The following is a 23,909-nucleotide window of genomic DNA, read 5'->3' as shown; positions in this document are numbered from 1 at the left end:
ATTCAAATTGATGTCTAGTTTCATTTTTTAAGTATTATGTTAATGAGTCTTCATTATGCTAAATTGCTAATTAATTTGAATACAATTTGAATATCTTTTCAAGCATAATAATGATTTTATAACTGAAATTTGTTACTCTTGAATAGCCTTAATGGCTAATTATTCATAGTTTCTAATGTTAGCTTTTGACAATTGGGTCAGACTTTTTAATGGATTCAAAATAGCTTTTATAAGCTACTAACGTTGACAGTTATAACTTCCACCAATTTATCCCATATTTCCACGTTCAAGGAAACAAAGGAAAATAATAGAGAAATAAGAGTTAACATTTTTTTTGTACTGGGTTTTCTTTTATTCGATCTCTGTTGTTTCTGCTCCTAATTTATACTAGAAGAGCTTGTTGAATCCTAAAAAATTCATCTAATTTTATTCATCACGGTGTGAACGAAGTATCCTTAAGAATAGTGTCATTGACACGCCTCAAGCTAAATCTTTTATTCTCCGTAATCATCAAATTTTCTAACACATTAAAGTTTGCCATAATGCAAAGAGTTAAAATTTTATACACTTACGATATAAATATTTTTTTACACTATCAGATCATCTAAAAGAGTTAAATGCCCATGACCATTAATTGTAGTTGCATATATAAGCCATTATATGTTCACAAGGACCACAATGTAGGGTTTTATAGCCTGTTTGGCCAAGCTGCAAAAATCAGCTTATTTTGAGAAATGCTTTTTCTCAAAAGTAGTTTTGGTAAGAAGTAGTCTGTGTTTAGCTAATTAATTTGAAAAACACTTCTGAGCAGCAATTAGTGTTTGGCCAAGCTTTTAAAAACTATTTTAAGTGTATTTTTCTCAAAAATGCTTTTCAAAAAAGTGCTTTTGGAGAGAAACTCCTTTTCAAGCAGTTTGTATTTTCTACTTTTTTATGCTTCAACTTTGAAAAAAAATAATTTGGAAAAATGCATAAGTACCCCCTGACCTATACCAGATTCCCAACTACACACTTTATCTTTGCGGGAATCCTATTACCCCCCTAAACTTTTTTTAAATGGAATAAATACCACCCTAAAACTAGACAACCAAACTCTTGGCAAGTGGTGAATTACACGCACCCCCACATGTATTTTTAGTACTTTTTTTATTCTTTCTTCTTTTTCTTATCCTTTTTTCTTATTTCTTATTATTCTCATTTTTTTTGGTTATTTCATTCTCTTTCTTTTTGTTTTGGTCACTGATGGCATAAAATGGTGGTCGTCGGAATTTCACGAACACCATTTTTTTCGGCGAATTTTCTTTTTCGGCGACGGGTTTTTATACCGTTTTATTTTATATATATATATATATATATATATATATATATATATATATATATATATATATATATATATAAAATTCTTGAAAGTATAATTTATGTGTGGGAGGAAGAGCAAAAGAAATAAAAACGAATATAAGCTAAGAAGATTTTTTTCCAGTTAAAATTTATATACATCAATTTTTTCCGGCGTGAGAAGGTTTTCCGATGATGAATTTTTTCCCCCAAATCTGAGTGTATTTTGCTTTGCTTATGAATAGATCTTTTTGAGAGTTTAATTTGTGTGTGAAAAGGATAAAAAGAGGAAAAAGAAAAACAGAATAAATGGAAGAAAAACAGTTAGACAAAGTCGCCGGTGAATGAATATCCGCCGGAATTAGAGGATAAACGAAAAAAGAAGTAAAAGAAAAAAGACAAAGAAAAAGGAAAAAGGAAAAAAAGTAAGAAAAAATGGTAAAAAAGAAAAAATAATAATCTGAAAATCATTTTTTCTTGCTTCTCACTCTCATTTGGGAGAGTGAAATACACACACTCTGCCACATCAGCGTTACGGGTGCAAATAATTCTACTTAAAAAAAGTTTAGGGAGGTAATAGGATTCCCGCAAAAATAAAGTGTGTAGTTGAAAATTCGGGTATAGGTCAGGGGGTACTTATGTATTTTTCTAAATAATTTTTTTGAAAAGAAAAAAAATACTTCTAGGATTGGAGAAGTTTGGCCAAACAGGCTATTAGTCACTTTTGCAACTTCAATTACTCGTAAAATATTCTCTAACAAGTTATATCTTACGAAGAAATTCACTATTGTTTTTCTATTATTTTCCCTACCACATTACAGTTATCGGAAGATATATTTCTGCAGATTGACAATAGGTAGAAAACTTTGAACCTAACCAAAATCAAAGCAACAAGAAAAAATAAATCTTAAACCATTGCAGGCATTAAAATCCACTCATTATTTCATATGGGATGCATTTATAAATACCAAAGCGAAGTGTACATGAAAGGAGTAATACGAGTTTAACTTATACATGCCGACAGTGTAATGAAATTTTTATATTATTATAAGTAAACCCTCCATAGTAATATGAGTTTAACTTATGCCGACAGTATAATGAAATTTTTATATTATCATATTAACCAAAAAAAATCTATAAGTAAACCCTCCATAAAAAAAGTGAGTTTTGTAAGTGTTGCTACAAGAAAATTGCATATGACATGGAGATTTTTCTGAGAATTTTATAAGAAAATTCGCAGGTAAAGGAATTTCTGATACACTCACTATTTGAATAAGTAATGAAATTTGACCCCAACAAGATTATCCAACATATAGAATTGCATAATTAGCATTGAGGGGTCGCGCGTTCTGTTCGATGGATAAGTAAAAATAATTTTGGGATAAAAATTTAGTATCGCCTTATCCTATATTTGGTTATTAATTCTGGAATAATAACAATATTGGGATAAATTATATCTGCTAGAGGATGGAATAATAATCCTAGGATAAAACAGTAAAATTGTCGATCCCAGGATTCATGCAATACCAAACAGTCAATAAAATAATACCAGGATAACTAATCTCAATATAAATAATTACATCACAACTAATCCTAGCATAACTTTTCTTCAAACCAAACGACCCCGAGGATTTATCAATCCTCAGTTTATGCTTGTACAACTGTGCATTTCCTATTGATCGAGCGAATTGGAAGTTCATAATTTCTTCCTTTTCATCTTTCATTCTTCTAACAAATGATAGACTTGCTTTTTATTTTTTAATCCATTAATTCGACTAATTCAGATTTGCGTCGTATAGCTAAGATGGGGCCTTAGCCGTTGGGATACTTGGACTTGCATTTTCTTAATATCAAATTTTTTTCTTTTTGTCTCATTGTGAGGAAGAGGTATATACACCACTAATACAAGTGGTCCTATTTGATATTTCAGCCAAATAGAAGTGTTTGAACTATTGCATGGCCATGATTTCTATAATCCACACTCACACGTGGCAACTCTGGATTGCTGTAAGAGAAGAAATCAACATTGAGCTAGATTTTTTAGGTATAATAATGTATCTAAATATCTAGTCATGTTGACAAATGGACGAGAATACAAATAAAAAATTGCCATCCACCAATGAGGAAACAGATAATGATATTTTAGGATAAAGACTTTAGTCCTTTGAAGTCATTTAAATACTGTTGGTGCAAGACCATGAAACTCATGCCATAAACCAACTCTTATTTCTGTGTAGTAGCTGGACTTAGAGTTTTTTCATCTTCCTTCTACAATGGCAGCTGCTACAATGGCTCTCTCTTCCTCTTCTTTTGTCGGAAAGGCAGTAAAACTCTCACCATCTTCCTCTGAAATTACTGGAAATGGGAAAGTTACTATGAGGAAGACTGTTACCAAGGCTAAGCCTGTCTCCTCTGGCAGCCCATGGTACGGTCCTGACCGTGTCAAGTACTTGGGACCATTCTCCGGTGAGTCTCCGAGCTACTTGACTGGTGAATTTCCTGGTGACTATGGATGGGACACTGCTGGACTTTCAGCTGATCCAGAAACTTTTGCCAAGAATCGTGAGTTGGAGGTGATCCACTGCAGATGGGCTATGCTTGGAGCTCTTGGTTGTGTCTTCCCCGAGCTCTTGGCCCGTAACGGTGTCAAGTTCGGTGAAGCAGTATGGTTCAAGGCTGGATCCCAAATTTTTAGCGAGGGTGGACTTGACTACTTGGGCAACCCAAGTTTGGTCCATGCACAAAGTATCTTGGCCATTTGGGCTTGCCAAGTTGTATTGATGGGAGCCGTCGAGGGTTACCGTGTTGCTGGTGGCCCTCTTGGTGAGGTTGTCGACCCACTCTACCCCGGTGGCAGCTTTGACCCATTGGGTCTTGCTGAAGACCCAGAGGCTTTTGCTGAACTCAAAGTAAAAGAGATCAAGAATGGTAGACTTGCTATGTTCTCTATGTTTGGATTTTTCGTTCAAGCTATCGTCACCGGAAAGGGTCCATTGGAGAACCTTGCCGACCACCTTGCAGACCCAGTAAACAACAATGCTTGGGCCTATGCCACAAACTTTGTCCCCGGAAAGTGAAGCTTTTAGAATAGATGAGTCTACACTATTATCTGCTTGTTTTATGGCCTTGTAAAGCTATTGTGAATACAAGAGATTATGTATTAATTTTGTTTTGGAACATAAGAAGCAGTGTTCCAAGGTGCAAACAAGAATCTGCAAAGCAGAGAAATTGAAAGTTGAAGTCAATTTTTCAAAACAAGAATCCCATGTGGTGCAACCAAGTTAACTAAGCATTACCTACTGTTATACATCTTCTATTTTCTTGCTTTTTTTTAGCAATATGAAAAGTATTCACGAAAAATAATTTAGATTTGATTCACATATATAGTTGTGCAAAACTAATTTGCTTCTTTACCTATTCCGATGACTTGAAAGAATGTCATCAAAACAAGCTCAACTACGACTTACTGCTCTTGTTTTCAGCCGCCTTAAAATTTTGGATCTGTCTCTGAATGGGTCCCGACTAAAATCTATGCTTAAGTTGTAACAATCCGACCGGTTGTTTTAAGTATTTATACTTCGCTCGATAGTTTGGGGGCACGAGTAGCTCCGTATGATGTATTAGGATTTGTGTGCATAATTTGAGTTAATTCCGAGTTGATTTGATATGCTTCAATGCGAGTTTTTGGAAGTCGAAAGTTTGAAAGTTCATTGAGTTTGATTTGAGGTGCGTTTCGTCGTTTCGATGTTGTTATGCGCGATTTGAGGCCTCGAGTAAGTCCATGTTATATTATGGGACTTGTTGGTATATTCATACGGGGTCTCCGGTAAGTTTCGGATAGGTTTGGGTTGTGTTGCGCTCGTTTTTCTTATCCTTCGGATTTTGTGAATTTTGTCGGGTCCCGAGGCGCGAGTCCGGATTTGACTTTTTGGTCGATTTTGGGATTTTTATTAAAGATTCGACCTTTATCGAACGAGTTTATTTTCTTTGGCATTATTTGATATATTTGAGTTGCTTTTGGCTAGTTTCAAGCCGTTCGGAGGTCGATATGCTCGTGATGGCATTTTTGGGAGCATCGCTTGGCTTGCTCAGTATTGGATTTAGCTTGTTCGAGGTAAGTAACACTTCTAAACTTGGTATTGAGGGAATGAAACCCCGAATTACGTGTTATATATTTTGGTGTCTAGGTGACGCACATACTAGGTGACGGACGTGCGGGCGTACACCGTGTGAATCGTGACTCCGTTATTTCTGTGGTACTGGGTAGTTACATGATCTTATCTGTAACCATAAAATCTCTACGTACTAGAGCTACTTAGCTCTGATCCATGGTAGAAATCATGTCTAGGCTACATGTTTATTCTGTTGGGACCCACCGAGGTCGTATTGTTGTTGAATTATTTGTTTAGTTGTAATTTTATTTTCAGTCATGTTTATTCATTTCATATCATATCATATCTCAGTTTATGTTGCTATTTATTGACACATCATACATCATTTTGGGCTAGTTTCATGACATTGGATCGGGTTGTACGCTACAACGAGTATTATTAATTTATCCCATGATTGGCTTGATATAGCGCTTGGACTGAAGGAGCCCCTCTGGAGTCTGCACACCCCCCAGTGAGCACGACTGATTTATATTGAGAGATGGATCTTCCCTGGGCATGGATCTTGCCCGAAGCATTTATATTTTGGGATGGATCTTCCCCGGGCTAGATTGGCCTTATACAGTACTGAGTGACTGACTGGTAGTTGCTATGTATATACTCGGGATGGATTTTTCCTGGGCTGGATTGACCATATACAGTACTACTTGACTGAGCATGTCGAGTGATTGAGCATGATGAGTGGAAAGTGTGAGATAGTGAGATTGAATACTCTAAGAGTGTGAATTCATCTATGAGATACATTGCATTGATATGCGTATATGACATACAAGCATAGAGATACATTTTCCTCATGCTTTACAGTATCACGTCATTCGTGACTTCTCACACATGTTGACATATAGGTATAGAGATGTGTTTTTTTCATGCCATTTAAAAATAAAACATTTACCTATTGAAAGCTTTTTGAAAAAAATTGCAGTTTTCAAACTCACTCATATTTTTGGCTATTTCAGTAAAAGATTTGAATTTTCGCTGATTTACTTGAAAACCAGACCTATTTTCTGGAACTGTGAACGAGTTGAGGTTTTTATCTCTGAGTTGCTTCTTTTATTACTTTCATTATGTTGTTATGAACTGTTGTTGGTTGTTGGTGTCGGACTTCAACCTATATTCCAGTTCGTCACTACTTTCAACCTAAGGTTAGGTTTGTTATTTATTGAGCACATGGGGTTGGTTGTACTCATACTATACTTCTGCACCTTGCATGACGATGTTGCCTGCTGACGTTGCTGTGATTGACGGGAGCTGGATTTGAAGATGTACCTGCATTCCGATTATAGTTGCCTCTTGTTCATGGTAGCTCTAAACTTATGATAAATCTGTTTATATGTTATTCAGATAGATATGTATTTTTATTTCACACCAGCATTGTAAATTCTAATCTTAGAAGCTCGTGATTTGTACTACCAATCCTTGAGAAATGTATAGGATTCAAATATTTTCTTTTACTTACTTGTCTAATTAAATTTTATTGGAATTGGATAGTTGTTAATTGGATTATCTAGCGGGTTGGATTAGGTGTCATCACGACTAGTTGAATTTTGAGTCGTGACATAAGTCCTGAACAAGCTCTTTCAAACTTTTTACTATATTACATCAAGTAACTAATAATCGAAAGCACATCTCAAAGGCATCGTATATATAATAAAATATATATAACCAAGAAATCGAACAATAACTTGGTGATTATTGGCAACAAAAATGACACTACATGGATGAAAACAAGATAAAATATTTGTTGCAGCGACTATATATATTATTTTTATACTATCAAGTTCGCTAAAAGTTTATTGCATGTAATTGAAAAAATAAAATTATTAATAATTTATAAAATAGACATGTTACCTTCTAAAACAAATTAAGTTACACTAATGGTGTAAAAGTTCTTTACGTTTTCATTGTATAAGTTAGATACAACTTAATTAAAGCAGTTTAAATCAACTTACATGCATGTTGTGTTGATGTTTTATTTTTAATACCGTACAAGATGGGTGATTTGTGTGGTGGCTAATTTTTGCGTGCACTGAATTATCGAAGGATCTGGTTCTTCTATGCATTCTTTATACTACAGTTGCAGAATAAATAATGCAGAAAGTAAAGTACATAAGGATTTTTACGTGGAAAACACCTAACTCAAAAGGTGAAAAAGCCACTACCTACTATCCAGTAGGATTTTCCCAAATACTTCAGTACAACTCTGAGCCAACAACAAAGTTTACAAACTCTTGCAAACCTAAGGATTACCTCTAACCCTTGTAGCAACACGTCACAGGCTATTGCAACTACTTCAAGTTAACTCTAACTTGAAAGATACAACTCGAGTTTACAACCTCTTGCAAACCTAAGGATTAACTAATCCTTTTAGCAACACGCCACGGGCTATTGCGACTACTTTAAGTTAACTCTAACTTAAACAATACAACCCATGTATCTTGTACAATTTGCTTCTAAGAAAAGCTAAAAGGCATAACTCAAAACGCATACTACACTTTGAACTAGAAGTAAAGACAACACATAAAACTATTTATGGAACTGGTTCTTCAATCTTATTCGTGTAGCTTCAGGATCACACTCTTGAATCTCACAAGAATTGCTCACTAAATGTCTTGCTATTTTGCTCTCAATTCATGCTTTCACTTCTGTATTTGTGTGTCACCGATAAAAGAGAACACAACTGATATTTATAGAGTTAGTAGAACAAGGATTAACTAGAGTTCTAATATTTACTCTTCCTTGGTAGAAGAGTTCTAGTCAACTTCAACTTTTAACTCTTCACTTATCTTGGATAGAGTTCTCTTCAACAAAGGAGTCATGTTCTTTATCAATTATGCAATTTTTTCATTTAGGGATTATCATAAATAACCACTTATACTTATCCATTTCACGTGCATGTCTTTTGCTTGGTTATGTCCGTCACCTGTGTATACTACCCAAGAGGCGGCCCAACGAATTTTGTGGTATAAAGCTAAATTTTGTGAGGGGCCTTAACTTTTTATTTCTTTTTAATTATTTATTTGAAGTCTACTTTTTTTTAGCTTTTCTTATGAACAAAGTTATTAATAATTTTCTTATAATCAATAACTTCTAATAATTATTTGTCAATTAATAATATAGCTAATCCATTTAATATTTCTTGTGACATAGTTGTTGTTAGGTAAGATTTTATCAATTTTAATTTTGAAAACTTCTTTCCGTTGAAGCAAAGGTAACATGAGTTATGAACATTGTGAGCACGCTATTTTTGCTTCACGAAAACTACTCCAAAAGAAATCGAAAAATAAAACAAATTGCCTTTGGGTACAGTTTTGAGAATTTTGCGTGACCTTTTGGATAGTTATTTTTGTCTGTGAATGTTTATCTTGTTTTAATTAATTGAAAAATACCAAAATACATGTTGCATGCATATTTAGGATTTAATTGTGCATTTTTGAGTTAATTAAACCATGTCCTATTTTAAAGAATGAAAATCACAAAAATATGAATTTTGGTAGCTTTGTCATTTTTATTGTTTAATTGTGTGATTTTATTTTTGTTTGATCTTGTGTGTTAATTGTTGTTAAGGGTTAATTAATATCTTTTTAAAATAATCTTGGTTTTACAATTTAATTTAGGAATTAAAAGAAAATGAAAGGGAAAAAGAAAAGAGTGAAATCGGATTGGGCCATTATTTTGGACAAACAATCAGGCCCAAATTTCACCCCAAACCCGGTCCAGGAAGCTCCTCTCACAGGATGGTGAAACGACGTAGTATAGGTACCAAGCTACGTCGTCTCAATGGCAAAAAAATTTCAGCCACTCAATCAAGCCATATCCAACGGTCACAGATCAATGCCCACATCCAAGAACCAAGCCCGACCCGTTACCCGGTTCAAACCGACCCCCTGCTTAAACCAAACGACGCTGTATGGGTTAATCTCCTTAATCCTGGCCGTTGATCGTGCTTGATCCAACGGCCAGGATTAAACCACTCCCTCCGTATATAAAGTCCAACCTCTCACCTCACACCTCCCTAAGCCATATCCCCTGTTCATCGTCTCTCTCAGAGATGACCCTCCCCCCCCCAAACCCTAGCCGCCCTGAAACACCTTCGCCTGAAAGCCGGCAGCAACAACGCCGATGACCATGAAACTAACACCCCTAGAGCACCTAACCACCCTCTCCACGAATCCCTTACCCGTTTTGCTCGAATCAGCATGTAGCTTCTCGAATCTTCAATCGAAGATTCTAGCAACACTTGAAACTACCCTAACCAGTCCCAAAGTCACACTAAGGCACCCCCTGACCACCCTCGTTACGGATCTGTTAACCGTTTGCCTCAAATCAGCCTGTAGTTTCTCGAATCTTCAATCGAAGATTCGAGCAGAACCTAAATCTACCCCAACCGGTCCCAAACTCACACCAAGGCACCCCCTGACCTCCCTCGTCACCAAACCACCATTGGTTAGGTTCGAATCAGACCGGAACCGTTCGAACCCCAAATCAAACCCCAAGAACCCTAGAAAACCAAAGGCTGGAGTTGGTCCGAATTAGAGGAATTTGGGTGTCCAATGGACCTTAGTCGAAGTGTTCTCAGTTGAGAACACTCGATTAAGGTCCGTTCGACCTCAAAAAGTTCGAGTCAAGGGTTCGACCTGAGATCGTCTAGTTTCTGTTTTGTTTAAGGTACCTTTTTCTCCTTTCTTGTTCTATTTTGTAACGATTAACTGTGTTTAGGTAGTTATAATCTAGTTTTGTTCATTGTCCTTTCTTCTTCCCCAATCAGACCTTTTATTTGGTCGAGTCTGCTTCTGTGCATGGTCGAATATATGTATTTAGCCATGTAATTTGTTAGTTTATAAGTTCCCTGTTTTATCAACACGACTCGAACCACCTGTGTGCCTGCTCGATTCTGATTTGCTACTAATTGTATGTGTTGTAATTCGTGTAGTCGATTGGATAAGTGTCGTTGATTAGTTTTACATGCTTGAATGTTAGTATAACCTGATAATATTTTGATTCATACTGCTTAAATTCGGATTGAGTCATTGTTTGAATTTAATTGTGAATTGGTTATAGCTCAAAGATGTAGTATAGATTAAAGGGTTTAAGGTAGGACATTAAATCACATGAGTTTTCAGGGGTATTTTGGGGTTTTAAAAGGCTTGAAATGTTTAGTGTTAGTGGTCTGACCGTAAGGGTACTTAATTGACCATTAAACTAATACTTTGTCTAGTAGTAGTGGCTTAGGAAACATAAAAGCATGGGGGATTAATTGAATATTATAAGTTGCCCATGCCTTTGGACACAAGACACTTGATAATGGGTTGTAAGAGAATATCATGGGCAAAAGATGGTGGTGGTATTAGTTTAAGTGTTTCAAGAGGGCCGTGAAGGGGGTCAGTTTTGGTGGTATAAATAAAAGCATTAAGGATAGATGATAGGGTTTTTTTTCTACACAGGATATGGCTGGTTTTGGGGGAGCAAAAATTCAGTTCTCTTAATCTTTTTTTTTAGTCGAGTCTGGGCTTGTTTTTTCTTCTGGGTCAGAACTGGAAGGTAGAAATAGAGAGAGTTTTGGGAGTTTCACTGGTCCTGAAGGAATCAGCTGATTGCTAGCCACTGGAATCAGTAGTGTTTTCTACTTGGTTTTGAAGGTCATTTGGGTTTATTCGAATCGGTTTTGGGTTAATCCATTCATCTTGTTGGTTCAAAACATTTCTGAACTCTTCCTGGATTGATAAATATGTTTCTGGGCTGAGCTGGTTCTGTTTGTGGCTGTTTGGAACTTCAAATTGCTGGTGTATTGCTGTTGTATTGACTGCTACTAGTATGCTGCTGATCCTCTTCTTCCTTTTCTTGTATTGTCAATACCAAGTACACTTTGAAACTTTGATGTAGCATCTCGTATCGGATGTGAAATAGAAATGAAGCAAGTTTCCTTCTGCGGAATTATAGTGAAAAACTTCTGTTACATATATGGATAATTTGCTTATGATGCGTGTATTTGTCCACTGTATTTAAGTATTCTGAACTCCAATGGACTGTGATGGACTGTTTGTTTTAACTTGTGGACTGTGTTGGACTGTTATAATAGATTTTAGAATTTAGAGCATCAATCTGATTTAGTTAAACTAATTAGATGTGTATTCCGGGAAGCATAAAAGTTCTATAGCTAACAATCTGATTTAACTTGTGTTGATTAATGGAATCTCAGTTTGCTTTCATATATATTTCACTAAATTGTTTTTCTAGGATATAGTTGATTTTGAAATCAGTATGACGGCCACTTTAAGTTTGATGGCCTGGAATTCATTGTTATAGTATAAGTGTTGGTAATTCTGGATTAATAGCTCATAGCAGTAGTTAATCGAATTGAACATGCCTTATTAATAAGACTGCTTTGAATCTGCTCGTGGATGTTAGTAAAAATCAAATAATTGAGTTGTTTAGTCCAAAACTCGATCTCTCATTAGGAATCACCATTAGTTAAACAGGTGGAGTAAGCTGAATTTTAATATGAGATTCAAATGATCAATTGTTCCTTAGTTTGAGTAGATAAACGTGATTCTCCCTTCTCATAATTTGTTGAGTGCACGTTAAATAACTTGGAGTTGTTCCATTGATTCTGCGTTCAACTAGAATTGAAGCTGTGGTCAGTGGTCCACGTTGGACATTTTGGGCTTCGGTATTGTCACAAACGGCCCAGGTCTAGCTCTGACTGCATGTTCATTTGGACCTGGGCCCAGATCTATAGTTGGTTTGATCTTTGTACACACTTAGATAAGGGTCTATTTATATGGATTGCATTCAGAACCTAAAGCGAATAAAATTTGATTTCGTATGAGTTCAATAGACCCAGGTCTTCTAATTCTTAAATAATGCAAAACTAATTAGGATCTTCTTCTTTGTTTTAGAGGCAAATAAAATAGAAAATTATAGATTGCTTTAGGATTGGGCCTTTAAATAAAAATGACGAGATGAGCCTCGCCAAATAAAGCACCTAGATTGCGGGGCCCTCGATAATTGTATATATTAAAATACTTATATTTCGGGACAGGCCGTTTAGCGAGTTTCACGGCCATTTTCCAAAATAACAACGCGTTAGTCTCTTTAGGCGCGTATTTAATAATGTTATCTTCTTAAACTCGGGTGTACATTTATGTGACCCAAATTCAAATCTCAACAGAGTTGAAATATGTCAATAACCACGGGTGCATTGATGTAACGCGGTTAGAGATGTATTTTCACGATGTTGCAATTCTCGGTAAAAATAATAATAATAAAAGCGGTACACAGTTAAAAATTTGCACATAGGTTCAACATGTATTAAAATCAGATAAATAAGCCGAATATGACAGTTGAGCGACCGTGCTAGAACCACGGAACTCGGGAATGTCTGACACCTTCTCCCGGGTTAATAGAATTCCTTACTTGGATTTCTGGTTCGCGGACTGTAATACAGAGTCAATCTTTTCCTCGATTCGGGATTCAACCGGTGACTTGGGACACCATAAATCTCCCAAGTGGCGACTCTGAATTAAATAATAAATCCCGTTTCGATTGTCCTTTAATTGGAAAAACTCCTTTATACCCTTACATGGGTGTAGGTGAAAAAGGAGGTGTGACAAACATTATTTCATAAGCAAATGTAGGCATTTGGAAAAGAAATAAATCTTTTTATTTGATTAAGTGTATAAATTAAATCGTTATCTTCTAATTGTACAATTTTTCTTAATACTTTTTATTCAGAAAATAAATCTAAACCATCAATATCGAATTGATTATAATGCTTTAAGGAACATTCAAGATTAAGAAAATATTTTTTCAAATTTCCAACATCTAGTGATCTTAGTTTTTACTGCCAAATAGAAAACCAAAAATATTTTCATATGCTTCAAATTGTTTAAATCTATTTTGAAGTGGAAAAATAGCATTGTCTATTATGTATAAAAGTAATCAACACTTAAGGACTATTCGAAAGATCTTGAGATTTTATTATCAACATTCGCATCAAATTGTTACTTCATATATATCACACATTTCTTACGAAATTCGGGTTATATCCATTTCAAGTGCAATTTCGTTGGTAGAAATCATAGCAGTTGAAAATCTTTCTTCTCTATATTTGTTAAGAAAGAAATCAATTTTTTTCACTTTACAGAACTCTTTTTTAAACTTACACATTTATTAAGTATAATAAAAAATGGGACCTAAAGCGGTTGTTTTATGAAGGACCGCCTCTACACTACCCATAAACTTAGTTCATGCATGTGTTCCTTTGTCAATCATCAAAAATCAAAATCGCTCGGGCCAACATGTGTCAAGCCAACAAACATCACTGCACAGTATCACTTTTGGTTGAGGTTCTAATTCTTCTCCAAGTTATACACTAATAGTTGATGAACAATATATGTAGAGACCAAAAATCCAAAAGAATAAAACATTTCACTCTTGCTTTTATATTCTTTATGGTTTCTACCTCCTTTAGCTGTTGGGACACATTGCATTATCTGAATTTCAAGTTATTTTTATATTTTTATTTTTTAACGTGAAGAGGTATATACAACTCATACAAGTAAGGTCCTATTATTTTATAGCAAGACAAACAAATTATGTGTTAACTATTGCATGGCCTTGAGTTGCTCTTATTAAAATACGATTCTTGGTCAACTTGATTTCGAATAATCCACTATATAACGTGGCAACTCCGGATTGGCAGTAAGAGATGAAAATTGCACTAGATTAGATTTTTTTCAGACATAATGTATCTAAAAATATCTAGTCATGTTTAATGGTGCTGAACTATGCAAATGGACATGAACCAAGTTAAAAAATGTCATCCACCAATGAGAAAACAGACAATGATATTCTAGGATAAGGACTTTTGTCCTTCAGAGTCATTTAAATACTGCTAGTGCAGGCCATATGAAACTCAAGCCACAAAACAAACATTCTTTCTGTGTAGTAGCTGCATTCAAGAGTTTCTCATCTTCCTTCTACAATGGCAGCTGCTACAATGGCTCTCTCTTCCTCTTCATTTGCCGGAAAGGCAGTAAAACTCTCACCATCTTCCTCTGAAATCACTGGAAATGGGAAAGTTACTATGAGGAAGACTGTTACCAAGGCTAAGCCTGTCTCCTCTGGCAGCCCATGGTATGGTCCTGACCGTGTCAAGTACTTGGGGCCATTCTCTGGTGAGTCTCCAAGTTACTTGACTGGTGAATTCCCTGGTGACTATGGATGGGACACTGCTGGACTTTCAGCTGATCCAGAAACTTTTGCCAAGAATCGTGAGTTGGAGGTGATCCACTGCAGATGGGCTATGCTTGGAGCTCTTGGTTGTGTCTTCCCCGAGCTCTTGGCCCGTAACGGGGTCAAGTTTGGTGAAGCAGTATGGTTCAAGGCTGGATCCCAAATTTTTAGCGAGGGTGGACTTGACTACTTGGGCAACCCAAGTTTGGTTCACGCACAAAGCATCTTGGCCATTTGGGCTTGCCAAGTTGTGTTGATGGGAGCTGTCGAAGGTTACCGTGTTGCTGGTGGCCCTCTTGGTGAGGTTGTCGACCCGCTCTACCCCGGTGGCAGCTTTGACCCATTGGGTCTTGCTGAAGACCCAGAGGCTTTTGCTGAACTCAAAGTAAAAGAGATCAAGAATGGTAGACTTGCTATGTTCTCTATGTTTGGATTCTTCGTTCAAGCTATCGTCACTGGAAAGGGTCCATTGGAGAACCTAGCCGACCACCTTGCTGACCCAGTTAACAACAACGCCTGGTCCTACGCCACCAACTTTGTCCCCGGAAAGTGAACTTCTTAACATATAGTTTGTTCAATTAGATGATTGTTTGATGATCTTGTAAAGCTATTGTGAATTACAGGAAATTGTATATGAATTTGTTTGGTCTCCAATAATTGTGTTGTTTTCAGTTACATTTTCCGTTCTTTTGATAAATCAAATATATACAAGTTAAAGGGGCTAAAAAGGTCTCCCAAGTTGGCATTTCAGATGTCTTGGAACAAAAAAAACAGTGTTCCAAGGTGCAAACAAGAATCTGCAAAGAAGAGAAATTGAAAGTTGAAGTCAAATTTTCAAAACAAGAATCCCATGTGTGGTGCAAACAATTTAACTAGGCATTACCTACTCTTATACATATTCAATGAAAAGTATTCACGAAAAATAATATAGGTTTGAATCACATATATATAGTTGTGCAAAACTAATTTGCTTCTTTATTACCTATTCAGATGACTTGAAAGAATGCCATCAAAACAAGCTCAACTACGACTTGCTGCTCTTGTTCTCACAACAACCACCTTAAAATTTTGGATCTGTCTCTATGAGCCCCGACTAAAATCTATGCTTAAGTCCCGAACAAGCTCTATCTTACTTCTCACTATCTTACATTTAGTAACTAATAATATCGAATGCACGTCTCAAAGGTATCCTTAAATTCCTGTATATATATATATATATATATATATATATATATATATATATATATAGAAACAAGAAATCGAACAATAACTTTCTGATTAGTGACAACAAAAATGACATTACATGGATGAAAACAAATTCAAATAGCTGGTCTTAGCCATTATAGTGAGATTACCTGCTCATCAGCAGTTAAAAATGCAACCATTTCTATGAACTAGGATAGTGATTGGTGTCATCGTCAAAATAAAAAAGACTGCAGTCAGACTAAAAAGTTTGCGATAATATTTCAGAGTTTAACTGCTATACACTGACTATGTGTATTATTTTTACCCTATGATAATAGGTAAATTTAACTATACTCAGGCCCTAAATAACCGCCTTCTTGCATAGTTTTAATAATAAAAGTGATAACAAAATGCTCTTATTAGTGTTTTTCATGATTTGCAGGTTATATATGACTAGGGAAGGCTAGGGAGCACTTTTGGAGTCAAAAAAATGAAGAAAGAGAGGCCAACCGTGAAATGTCCCAAGTGAACCACGCAAAAACAGGCTGAAGAATCAAAAAAATGACTCTGCCGCGGTTCCACCGCGACCGCGGTAAAGGATGCTCGCGGACAGAAGGAGATTCAGAGGAGCTGTTTGGCCGCGGTTCCACCGCGAACGCGGCAGAACCGCGGCAGGCGCGAGAAAAGTGCAGGGACTAAAGTGCAAACACGGGATTTTTAGCCCTAAAACCTATTTTAAACACTAGACTTCGCCCAAGAGAGGCATGTATTGATTTTTAGAGTATTTTGGCAAGAAAAACAATTGTGAGAGATCACCCAAAACATCTTTCTTCTTTTCTTTGATTTTGATTGCTAGTTTATGATGGATCTTATCTTAGTTTGTTTACCCATAGTTATGAGTAGCTAAATCTTTTGTCTAAGGTTTTGATGGAACCTATTGGGGGATGAACTTCTTGTTTATGTGAATACAAATTGCTAGTTTCAATCTTTATTTATTCAACTATGTTCTTGTTGTAGTTAATTGACAGGATCCTCAATTAGCTGTGCCTATTTAGTGTGCATAACTCGGGAGAGAGTGCATATTTAGGTTATTGTTGAATAACACCACTCCTAAAGTATAAGAGGAATCTATAACTGCGGGTTTAAAGGCGGGATTAGGGATAACGAAGCCTTGGGTGCAATCTTAAGTGAACTGTGTTAATTAAAGCTAGCTAGTGTATCTCGGGAGAGTGCAATAGTATATTACTGTGATTACTCGGGAGAGATTTATGGTAAGACGAGCGTTCATGATTGATAGAGAAGTGTTGGTACATTTGTATGAAGCATAAACAGAAGGGATTCCATCAATAGGGGAAATCTTTACCTTAGCTTTATCTCATCATTGTTTACAACCTTAGCGTTTTAGTTTACAGCCTGTTTAATTTACTTGCAATCTTAGTTACTAAAGAAACCATCAACTTGTGATTCAAACATTTGGGAAGCTGGTTCTGAAGAGTTTAGTGGGTCTAAAGATTGTGATTGATAGGTTAACTCTCTATGGGATTCGACTCCGGACTTGTAAACCGGATTATATTTGCAACGACCGCATTGTCCTTTTTATAAGGCATAGTTGGGCGTGACCAAATTTTGGCGCCGTTGCCGGGGAAGTTAACGGAATTATCAATTACCATTGATAGAAATACAAAAATTCTTAGTGTAGGCAGTTTCTCTACACCCAATTTTTGATTGAAACTTTTGACGGTTGTTGACTTGGTTGCACAGGTGTATGCCTAGAAACTCTACCAGGACTGGAGAACTACTTGAAGGACTCTCAGACCCTGAGAAAATATTCAGGGCATTGAACCGTGCCAACAGAAGACTTCAACCACCTCAACAAACAGACAAATTCGGAACTGACATGGGAGACGCAATCGACCCCAACGGAAATGGCAGGCATGAGCAAGTCAACTTGAATGTTAGAGAAGCGGCACCTCTGGTGCCCGAGGGTGCACTGTATGACTGGGTACAACCCACAGCTGACAATTTGGCTACTGCCATAGTTGTGCCCACAATACAAGCTGAGTCATTCCATATCACAAATAACATGTTGCACTTGTTGCAAAACAAGGGACTCTTCTCTAGGACACAACTTGAAGATCCTCAGCAACACCTGAAGAACTTCCTGTCAATCTGCAAGACCCAGAGGCAGCCCAATGTCACTCTAGAGGCTATTAGGCTATTATTTTTCCCATTCTTGGTGACAGGAGCTGCACAGGTTTGGCTAAACTCACTCCCCATAAATTCTATAGCAACATGGGATGAGTTAGTCAAGCAGTTTCATAACAAGTTTCATCTACCCAACAAAACTGCCCAACAAATTGATGAGATCGTGAGCTTCAAGCAGAAACCGATGGAGACACTGCATGAAACATGGGGCAGGTTCAAAGGAATGTTGGTTATGTGTCCACATCATGGTATTCCAGAACAAATGTTGGGACAACGATTTTATATGGGACTGTCAGATGGGTTGAAGAATATTGTGGATGCCTCAGCTGGTGGGGCATTCCTGAGCAAGACATAGAGTGAAGGTCAGAGTTTACTAGATAAAATGGCACAGAATTCGGGATGGACATCCAGGAATGCACCCATCACTCCAGTGGTGCACTTAGTGCCTCTTGATCCTTCAAACACTATGGCTGAAAATATGGCGACTCTCCTGACACAAATGAGCATCCTCACCAAAAAGGTGGAGGAATCAGGGCAGAAGCAGCAGGTACACATAGTAGATACTACCAGTGGGGGCCTGTGCACATCTTGTATTAGTCAGCCAATTGGTAATCCTTAGAATACAGAGCTTGATCATCATCATCAGCACCCTGAAGATATGAACTATGTTGCTAACTATGGGGGTCAGAGACGGGGAAATCAGAACTGGGGTCAGCAGACTCAGCAGCAGTACATACCACCTCAGCCTCAATATAATGCCGGAAACATGGGAGGTATGAGACCCCCCAACAACATAGCACCGTATCCTAGACCACAGGGGTACAACAATCAGCAGCAAGGGTACCACCCTCCTCAGCAGCAGGATGGTGGAAGACAGGACGATGGGTTTGCTAGACTGGAAGCAATGATGCAGCAGGTTATTGGGTCCACTGCGAAGATAAACGAGAGAGTAGATGCACATGACGTAGCTATCAAAAATATTCAAGTGCAAGTGGGCCAAATTTCAATGTCTCTGAACAATCATCCTCAAGGGACGCTACCTGCAGATACCCAAATCAATCCTAAAGATCAGGGCCCGAAGCAACTGATGACGGTGAGTCTCCGTAACGGCAGGGATCTCGACGAAGAGAAAGAGAGAGCTCGTGACAATATACAGGCTGAGACACTCATTCAGGTACCATTGAGCTGAATGAATCCACAAGGTTGACAGATGTGACAGTCCAGCCTGCTCAGGAAGAAAAGAATACTCAGCAGGAGACCGAGAAAGTTGTTGAAGCAGTTGAAGAGCCGGTAGTGGAGATAGTAGCCGAGAAAGAAAAATTCCAAGTGATTGGGAAGAAGAGACCTCCTCCACCATTTCCACAGAGGTTAGCCAAGCAGCAAAAGGAGGAGCAGTACAAAAAGTTCTTTGAGATGCTCAAGCAACAGGTAAATATTCCATTGATTGAATCCTTAAAGGAGATGCCTGGATACGCAAAAATGATGAAAGACTTACTGTCCCGGAAATTTGATTTCCAAGACTTGGCTACGGTGGCACTTACTCAAACGTGCAGTGCAGTGGTAACTAGACATGTTGCTGAAAAGCTCTCTGATCCAGGGAGTTTTACTATTCCATGTACAATTGGAAACTTTGCTTTTGCGAAAGCACTTTATGATTTAGGGGCCAACATTAATCTTATGCCCCTGGTCATTTACAAGAGGTTGGGCATTGTGAGAGCTAGACCCACCTCTATGTTGCCACAGCTGGCTGACAGGACTGTGAAGCGTCCATTTGGGATCCTGGATGATGTACTTATTCCGGTGGGAAATTCGTGTTCCCTGCAGATTTTATAATATTGGATTGCAAGGTGGATGAAGAAATTCCTATCATCTTAGGAAGACCTTTCTTGGCCACAGGGAGAGCTCTTATTGATTGTGAGACCGAGGAGCTTAAAATGAGGCTCAATGACGAAGAGATTATATTCAATGTGCATAAATCTATGAGGCGCCCAAGTGAGTTCGCAAATTGCTCTCTTATTGATGTCGTGGATGTAATCGTACAGTCTGATGATGAAGTGTTGACGATTGAGGATCCCCTCGCTGCATGTTTGACGAATTTGGAGGAAGTGAACGGTGAGGACTTGGCAGAATGGGTGTTGGCATTAGAAGGTAGAGGGTTCTAGGATAGAGAACTAGAGTTTGAGCCCCTACACTTAGAAAAGAGAGAAACTCCTCCAGCTAAGCCATCCATTGAAGAACCACCGAAGCTGGAACTAAAGCCACTACCAACCCACCTCAGGTATGAATTTCTGGGACCTGACTCCACTCTACCTGTTATTATCTCATCTGGTTTGTTAGATGTGCAGGTCCAACAACTTCTACAGGTATTGAAGGAGTGCAAATCTGCCATTAGGTGGACCATGGCAGACATCAAGGAGATCAGCCCTGCTTACTGCATGCATAAAATTCTGATGTGAAGGAAGTGGTGAAGAAGGAAGTGATAAAGTGGTTAGATGCGGTAATTATTTTCCCAATCTCTGACAACAACTGGGTGAGCCCAGTTCAATGTGTGCCTAAGAAGGGTGGCATGACGGTTGTGAAGAATGACAACAATGAACTAATCCCAACGAGAACCGTCACAGGTTGGAGAATTTTCATGGATTATTGAAAGTTGAATCTAGCCACCCGGAAGACCACTTCCCACTTCCCTTGATTGATCAAATGCTGGATAGATTGGCAGGGAGGTCACACTTTTGTTTTCTGGATGGGTACTCAGGGTACAATCAGATCTCCATTGCACCTGAGGACCGAGAGAAGACCTCCTTCACATGCCCTTATGGCATTTATGCCTTCAGGAGGATGCCCTTTGGCCTATGCAATGCACCCGCCACATTCCAACGGTGCATGATGGCCATATTCACTGACATAGTTGAGGATATAATGGAGGTGTTCATGGATGACTTCTCAGTGGTGGGGAGTTCATTTGATGAGTGCCTGGTGAATTTGACGCGTGTGCTGAAACGGTGCGTCGAGACTAATCTGGTGCTGAACTGGGAGAAGTGTCATTTCATGGTACAAGAAGGCATAGTCTTGGGGCACCGGGTGTCTAGCAAGGGAATATCGGTAGATCGAGCAAAGGTTGATGTAATAGCAAAGCTGCCTCCACCAACTTCGGTCAAAGCAATCAGAAGTTTTCTTGGACATGATGATTTCTACCGGCGGTTCATAAAAGACTTTTCTAAAATCACCAACCCTCTATGTAAGTTATTACAGAAAGATCACCCGTTTGTGTTTTCTGATGATTGCAGGGTAGCGTTTGAGGAGTTGAAGCAGAAGCTGGTCACAACACCCATCATTGTTGCCCCCAACTGGGAACAACCATTTGAACTAATGTGTGACGCTAGTGACTACACAGTGGGGGCAGTGCTGGGCCAGCGGAAGGACAAATTGATGCACCCAATCTACTATGCCAGTCGAACGCTGAGTGGAGCTCAATTAAACTATATGGTGACTGAAAAGGAGATGCTAGCTGTGGTGTTCGCATTCGACAAGTTCCGGCCCTACCTGATAGGATCAAAGGTAATTGTATACACTGACCATGCTGCTCTCAGGTACGTAATAGAAAAGAAAGACTCTAAGCCATGCCTGATTCATTGGGTATTGCTGCTGCAAGAGTTCGATCTTGAAATACGTGACCGCAAAGGCACTGAGAATCAAGTCGCTGATCACCTATCACGACTTGAGGGAGCTGAAAATGCAATTGAGGTTGAGGAAATTCTGGAAACTTTTCCAGACGAGCAACTGCTCGCCATCACTCATCAGGAAGTGCCATGCTATGCGGACTTGGCCAATTACCTGGCCAGTGGTATAGTTCCTCACGACCTTTTATCGGTCCAGAGGAAGCGATTTTTTCGTGAAAGCCGCTTGTACTATTGGGACGAGCCCTATCTCTTTAGAATATTCCTGGATAACATGATCCGGAGATACGTCTCCGAGATAGAACATTCTTCTATTTTGCAGGCTTGTCATGCATCGGCTTATGGTGGACACTTTGGAGGGATCAGGACAGCAGCAAAGGTGCTAGAGGCTGGATTTTTCTGGCCGACTGTGTTTAAAGATGACCACTCATGGGTGAAGGGTTGTAATGAATGTCAACGCACCAGAAACATTTCCCGGCGCCACGAGATGCCCATGAACCCAATTCAGGAGATAGAAGTGTTCGACGTCTGGGGGATTGATTTCATGGGTCCCTTCGTCAGCTCTTATGGTAATAAGTACATCCTTATTACCGTAGACTATGTGTCCAAATGGGTGGAAGCTGTAGCATTGCCCACCAATGATGCGAAAGTGGTGGTGGGGTTTCTAAAGAAGAATATATTCACCCGCTTTGGGACACCACGAGCGATTATCAGCGACGAAGGCACTCACTTCTGCAATAGAGCCTTCGAGAAGTTGCTTACAAAATACGATGTGCGTCACAAGGTGGCTACTCCTTACCACCCGCAGACTAGTGGACGGGTTGAGGTATCCAACAGGGAAATCAAGAGTGTGTTAACGAAAACTGTGAACGCTACGAGAACTGATTGGGCGAGGAAGTTAGATGATGCACTCTAGGCCTACATGACAGCTTTCAAGACACCAATTGGTATGTCACCATACAAGTTAGTGTTTGGGAAGGCCTGTCACCTACCTGTAGAACTTGAGCATAGAGCGTGGTGGGCACTGAAATAACTAAATTTAGACATGGAAGTTGCGGACACGTCAAGAGTCACAGAACTGCATGAGCTTGAGGAGTTCCGGTATCTTGCTTTTGAGAGCACAAGGCTATATAAAGAGAGAATGAAGAGGCTACACGATTAGAACATCGTTGAGCGGAACTTCAAACCTGGGAACATGGTATTGCTATACAACTCAAAACTGAGGTTGTTCCCGGGTAAGCTGAAGTCACGATGGTCTGGACCATTTCGAGTAGTTGAAGTTTTCCCGTCAGGAGCGATTGAAGTTGCCACTGAGAATGACTCTCGTACATTTAGAGTCAATGGTCATAGATTGAAGTTGTATGTGGGTATGAGCGAGCCTAAAGAAGGGGCTGAACTGCATCTGACTGAACCACAGAGGTCGAGTGAGCCTTAAATGCGCTCTTCCTGCGTCGTGCAGTGATGTTAAATTAGGCGCTACGTGGGAGGCAACCCGCGAAATTGTTGTAAGTGTAACATTAAAAAAAATGTCAGAATCAGAGTCGCGGTACTGACCCTTCTCTGAACCCAGGCCATCGCGGTTACACTGCGATCGCGGTAAAACCGCGGCCAGGGAGACCCTCTGAACTTGGTCTACTGCGGTCCTACCGCGACCGCGGCAGAACCGCGGCAGACGCAAACGGGGTCCAGGTAAGTTTTTCGTTTTAATTTTTTTCTCTTTTCACATTTTACCCAAAATACCCCCCACCTACCACTAAAACCCCCCCAATTCGCCCAGATTCAGCAAAACACCCCCCACTCCCTTCTCTCTAATTTCTCTCCCACTTCTCTCTATCTTCTCTCTTCTCTTCTCATCTTCACATCACTCCATTATCATCCTCCCCTACTATCCACCTTCTTCATCCACTTTCCCTCAACCAAACAAGTAAGTTGCTCTTTCTCTCTCTCTATTTCATCTTCTAACTTAGTATAATTTAGCATAATTGTATTTAGTTTAACCCTAGGTAGGGTTAGTATAACTTTTGTCAATTTTTGCTTTCTTTCATGATTTTTATTGTTGTATGGTACTGTTGTGAAATTGTTTGGTGTCATAGTGTGTGGGCCT

General features: G+C 38.6%; 2 protein-coding genes across 2 annotated transcripts; both read left to right on the top strand.

Moving 5' to 3' along the window:
* The first annotated feature begins 3,544 nt into the window (after positions 1-3,544).
* On the top strand, positions 3,545-4,736 carry LOC104231605 (chlorophyll a-b binding protein 50, chloroplastic-like). The gene has a single exon (XM_009784621.2). The coding sequence runs from the start codon at positions 3,609-3,611 to the stop codon at positions 4,410-4,412; it is 804 nt and encodes a 267-aa protein (XP_009782923.1). The 5' UTR covers positions 3,545-3,608; the 3' UTR covers positions 4,413-4,736.
* A 9,690-nt stretch (positions 4,737-14,426) lies between these two features.
* Positions 14,427-15,413, top strand: LOC104231604 (chlorophyll a-b binding protein 50, chloroplastic). Its single transcript, XM_009784620.2, has one exon. It carries the CDS (start codon positions 14,488-14,490, stop codon positions 15,289-15,291), a length of 804 nt encoding a protein of 267 aa, XP_009782922.1. The 5' UTR covers positions 14,427-14,487; the 3' UTR covers positions 15,292-15,413.
* The last annotated feature ends 8,496 nt before the right edge of the window (positions 15,414-23,909 follow it).

This window comes from Nicotiana sylvestris, chromosome 9 (genome assembly GCF_000393655.2).
Source record: "Nicotiana sylvestris chromosome 9, ASM39365v2, whole genome shotgun sequence".
Taxonomy (NCBI): domain Eukaryota; kingdom Viridiplantae; phylum Streptophyta; class Magnoliopsida; order Solanales; family Solanaceae; genus Nicotiana; species Nicotiana sylvestris.
The sequence above is the reverse complement of the archived record's forward strand: the minus strand, read 5'-3'. Positions and strand labels throughout refer to the sequence as shown.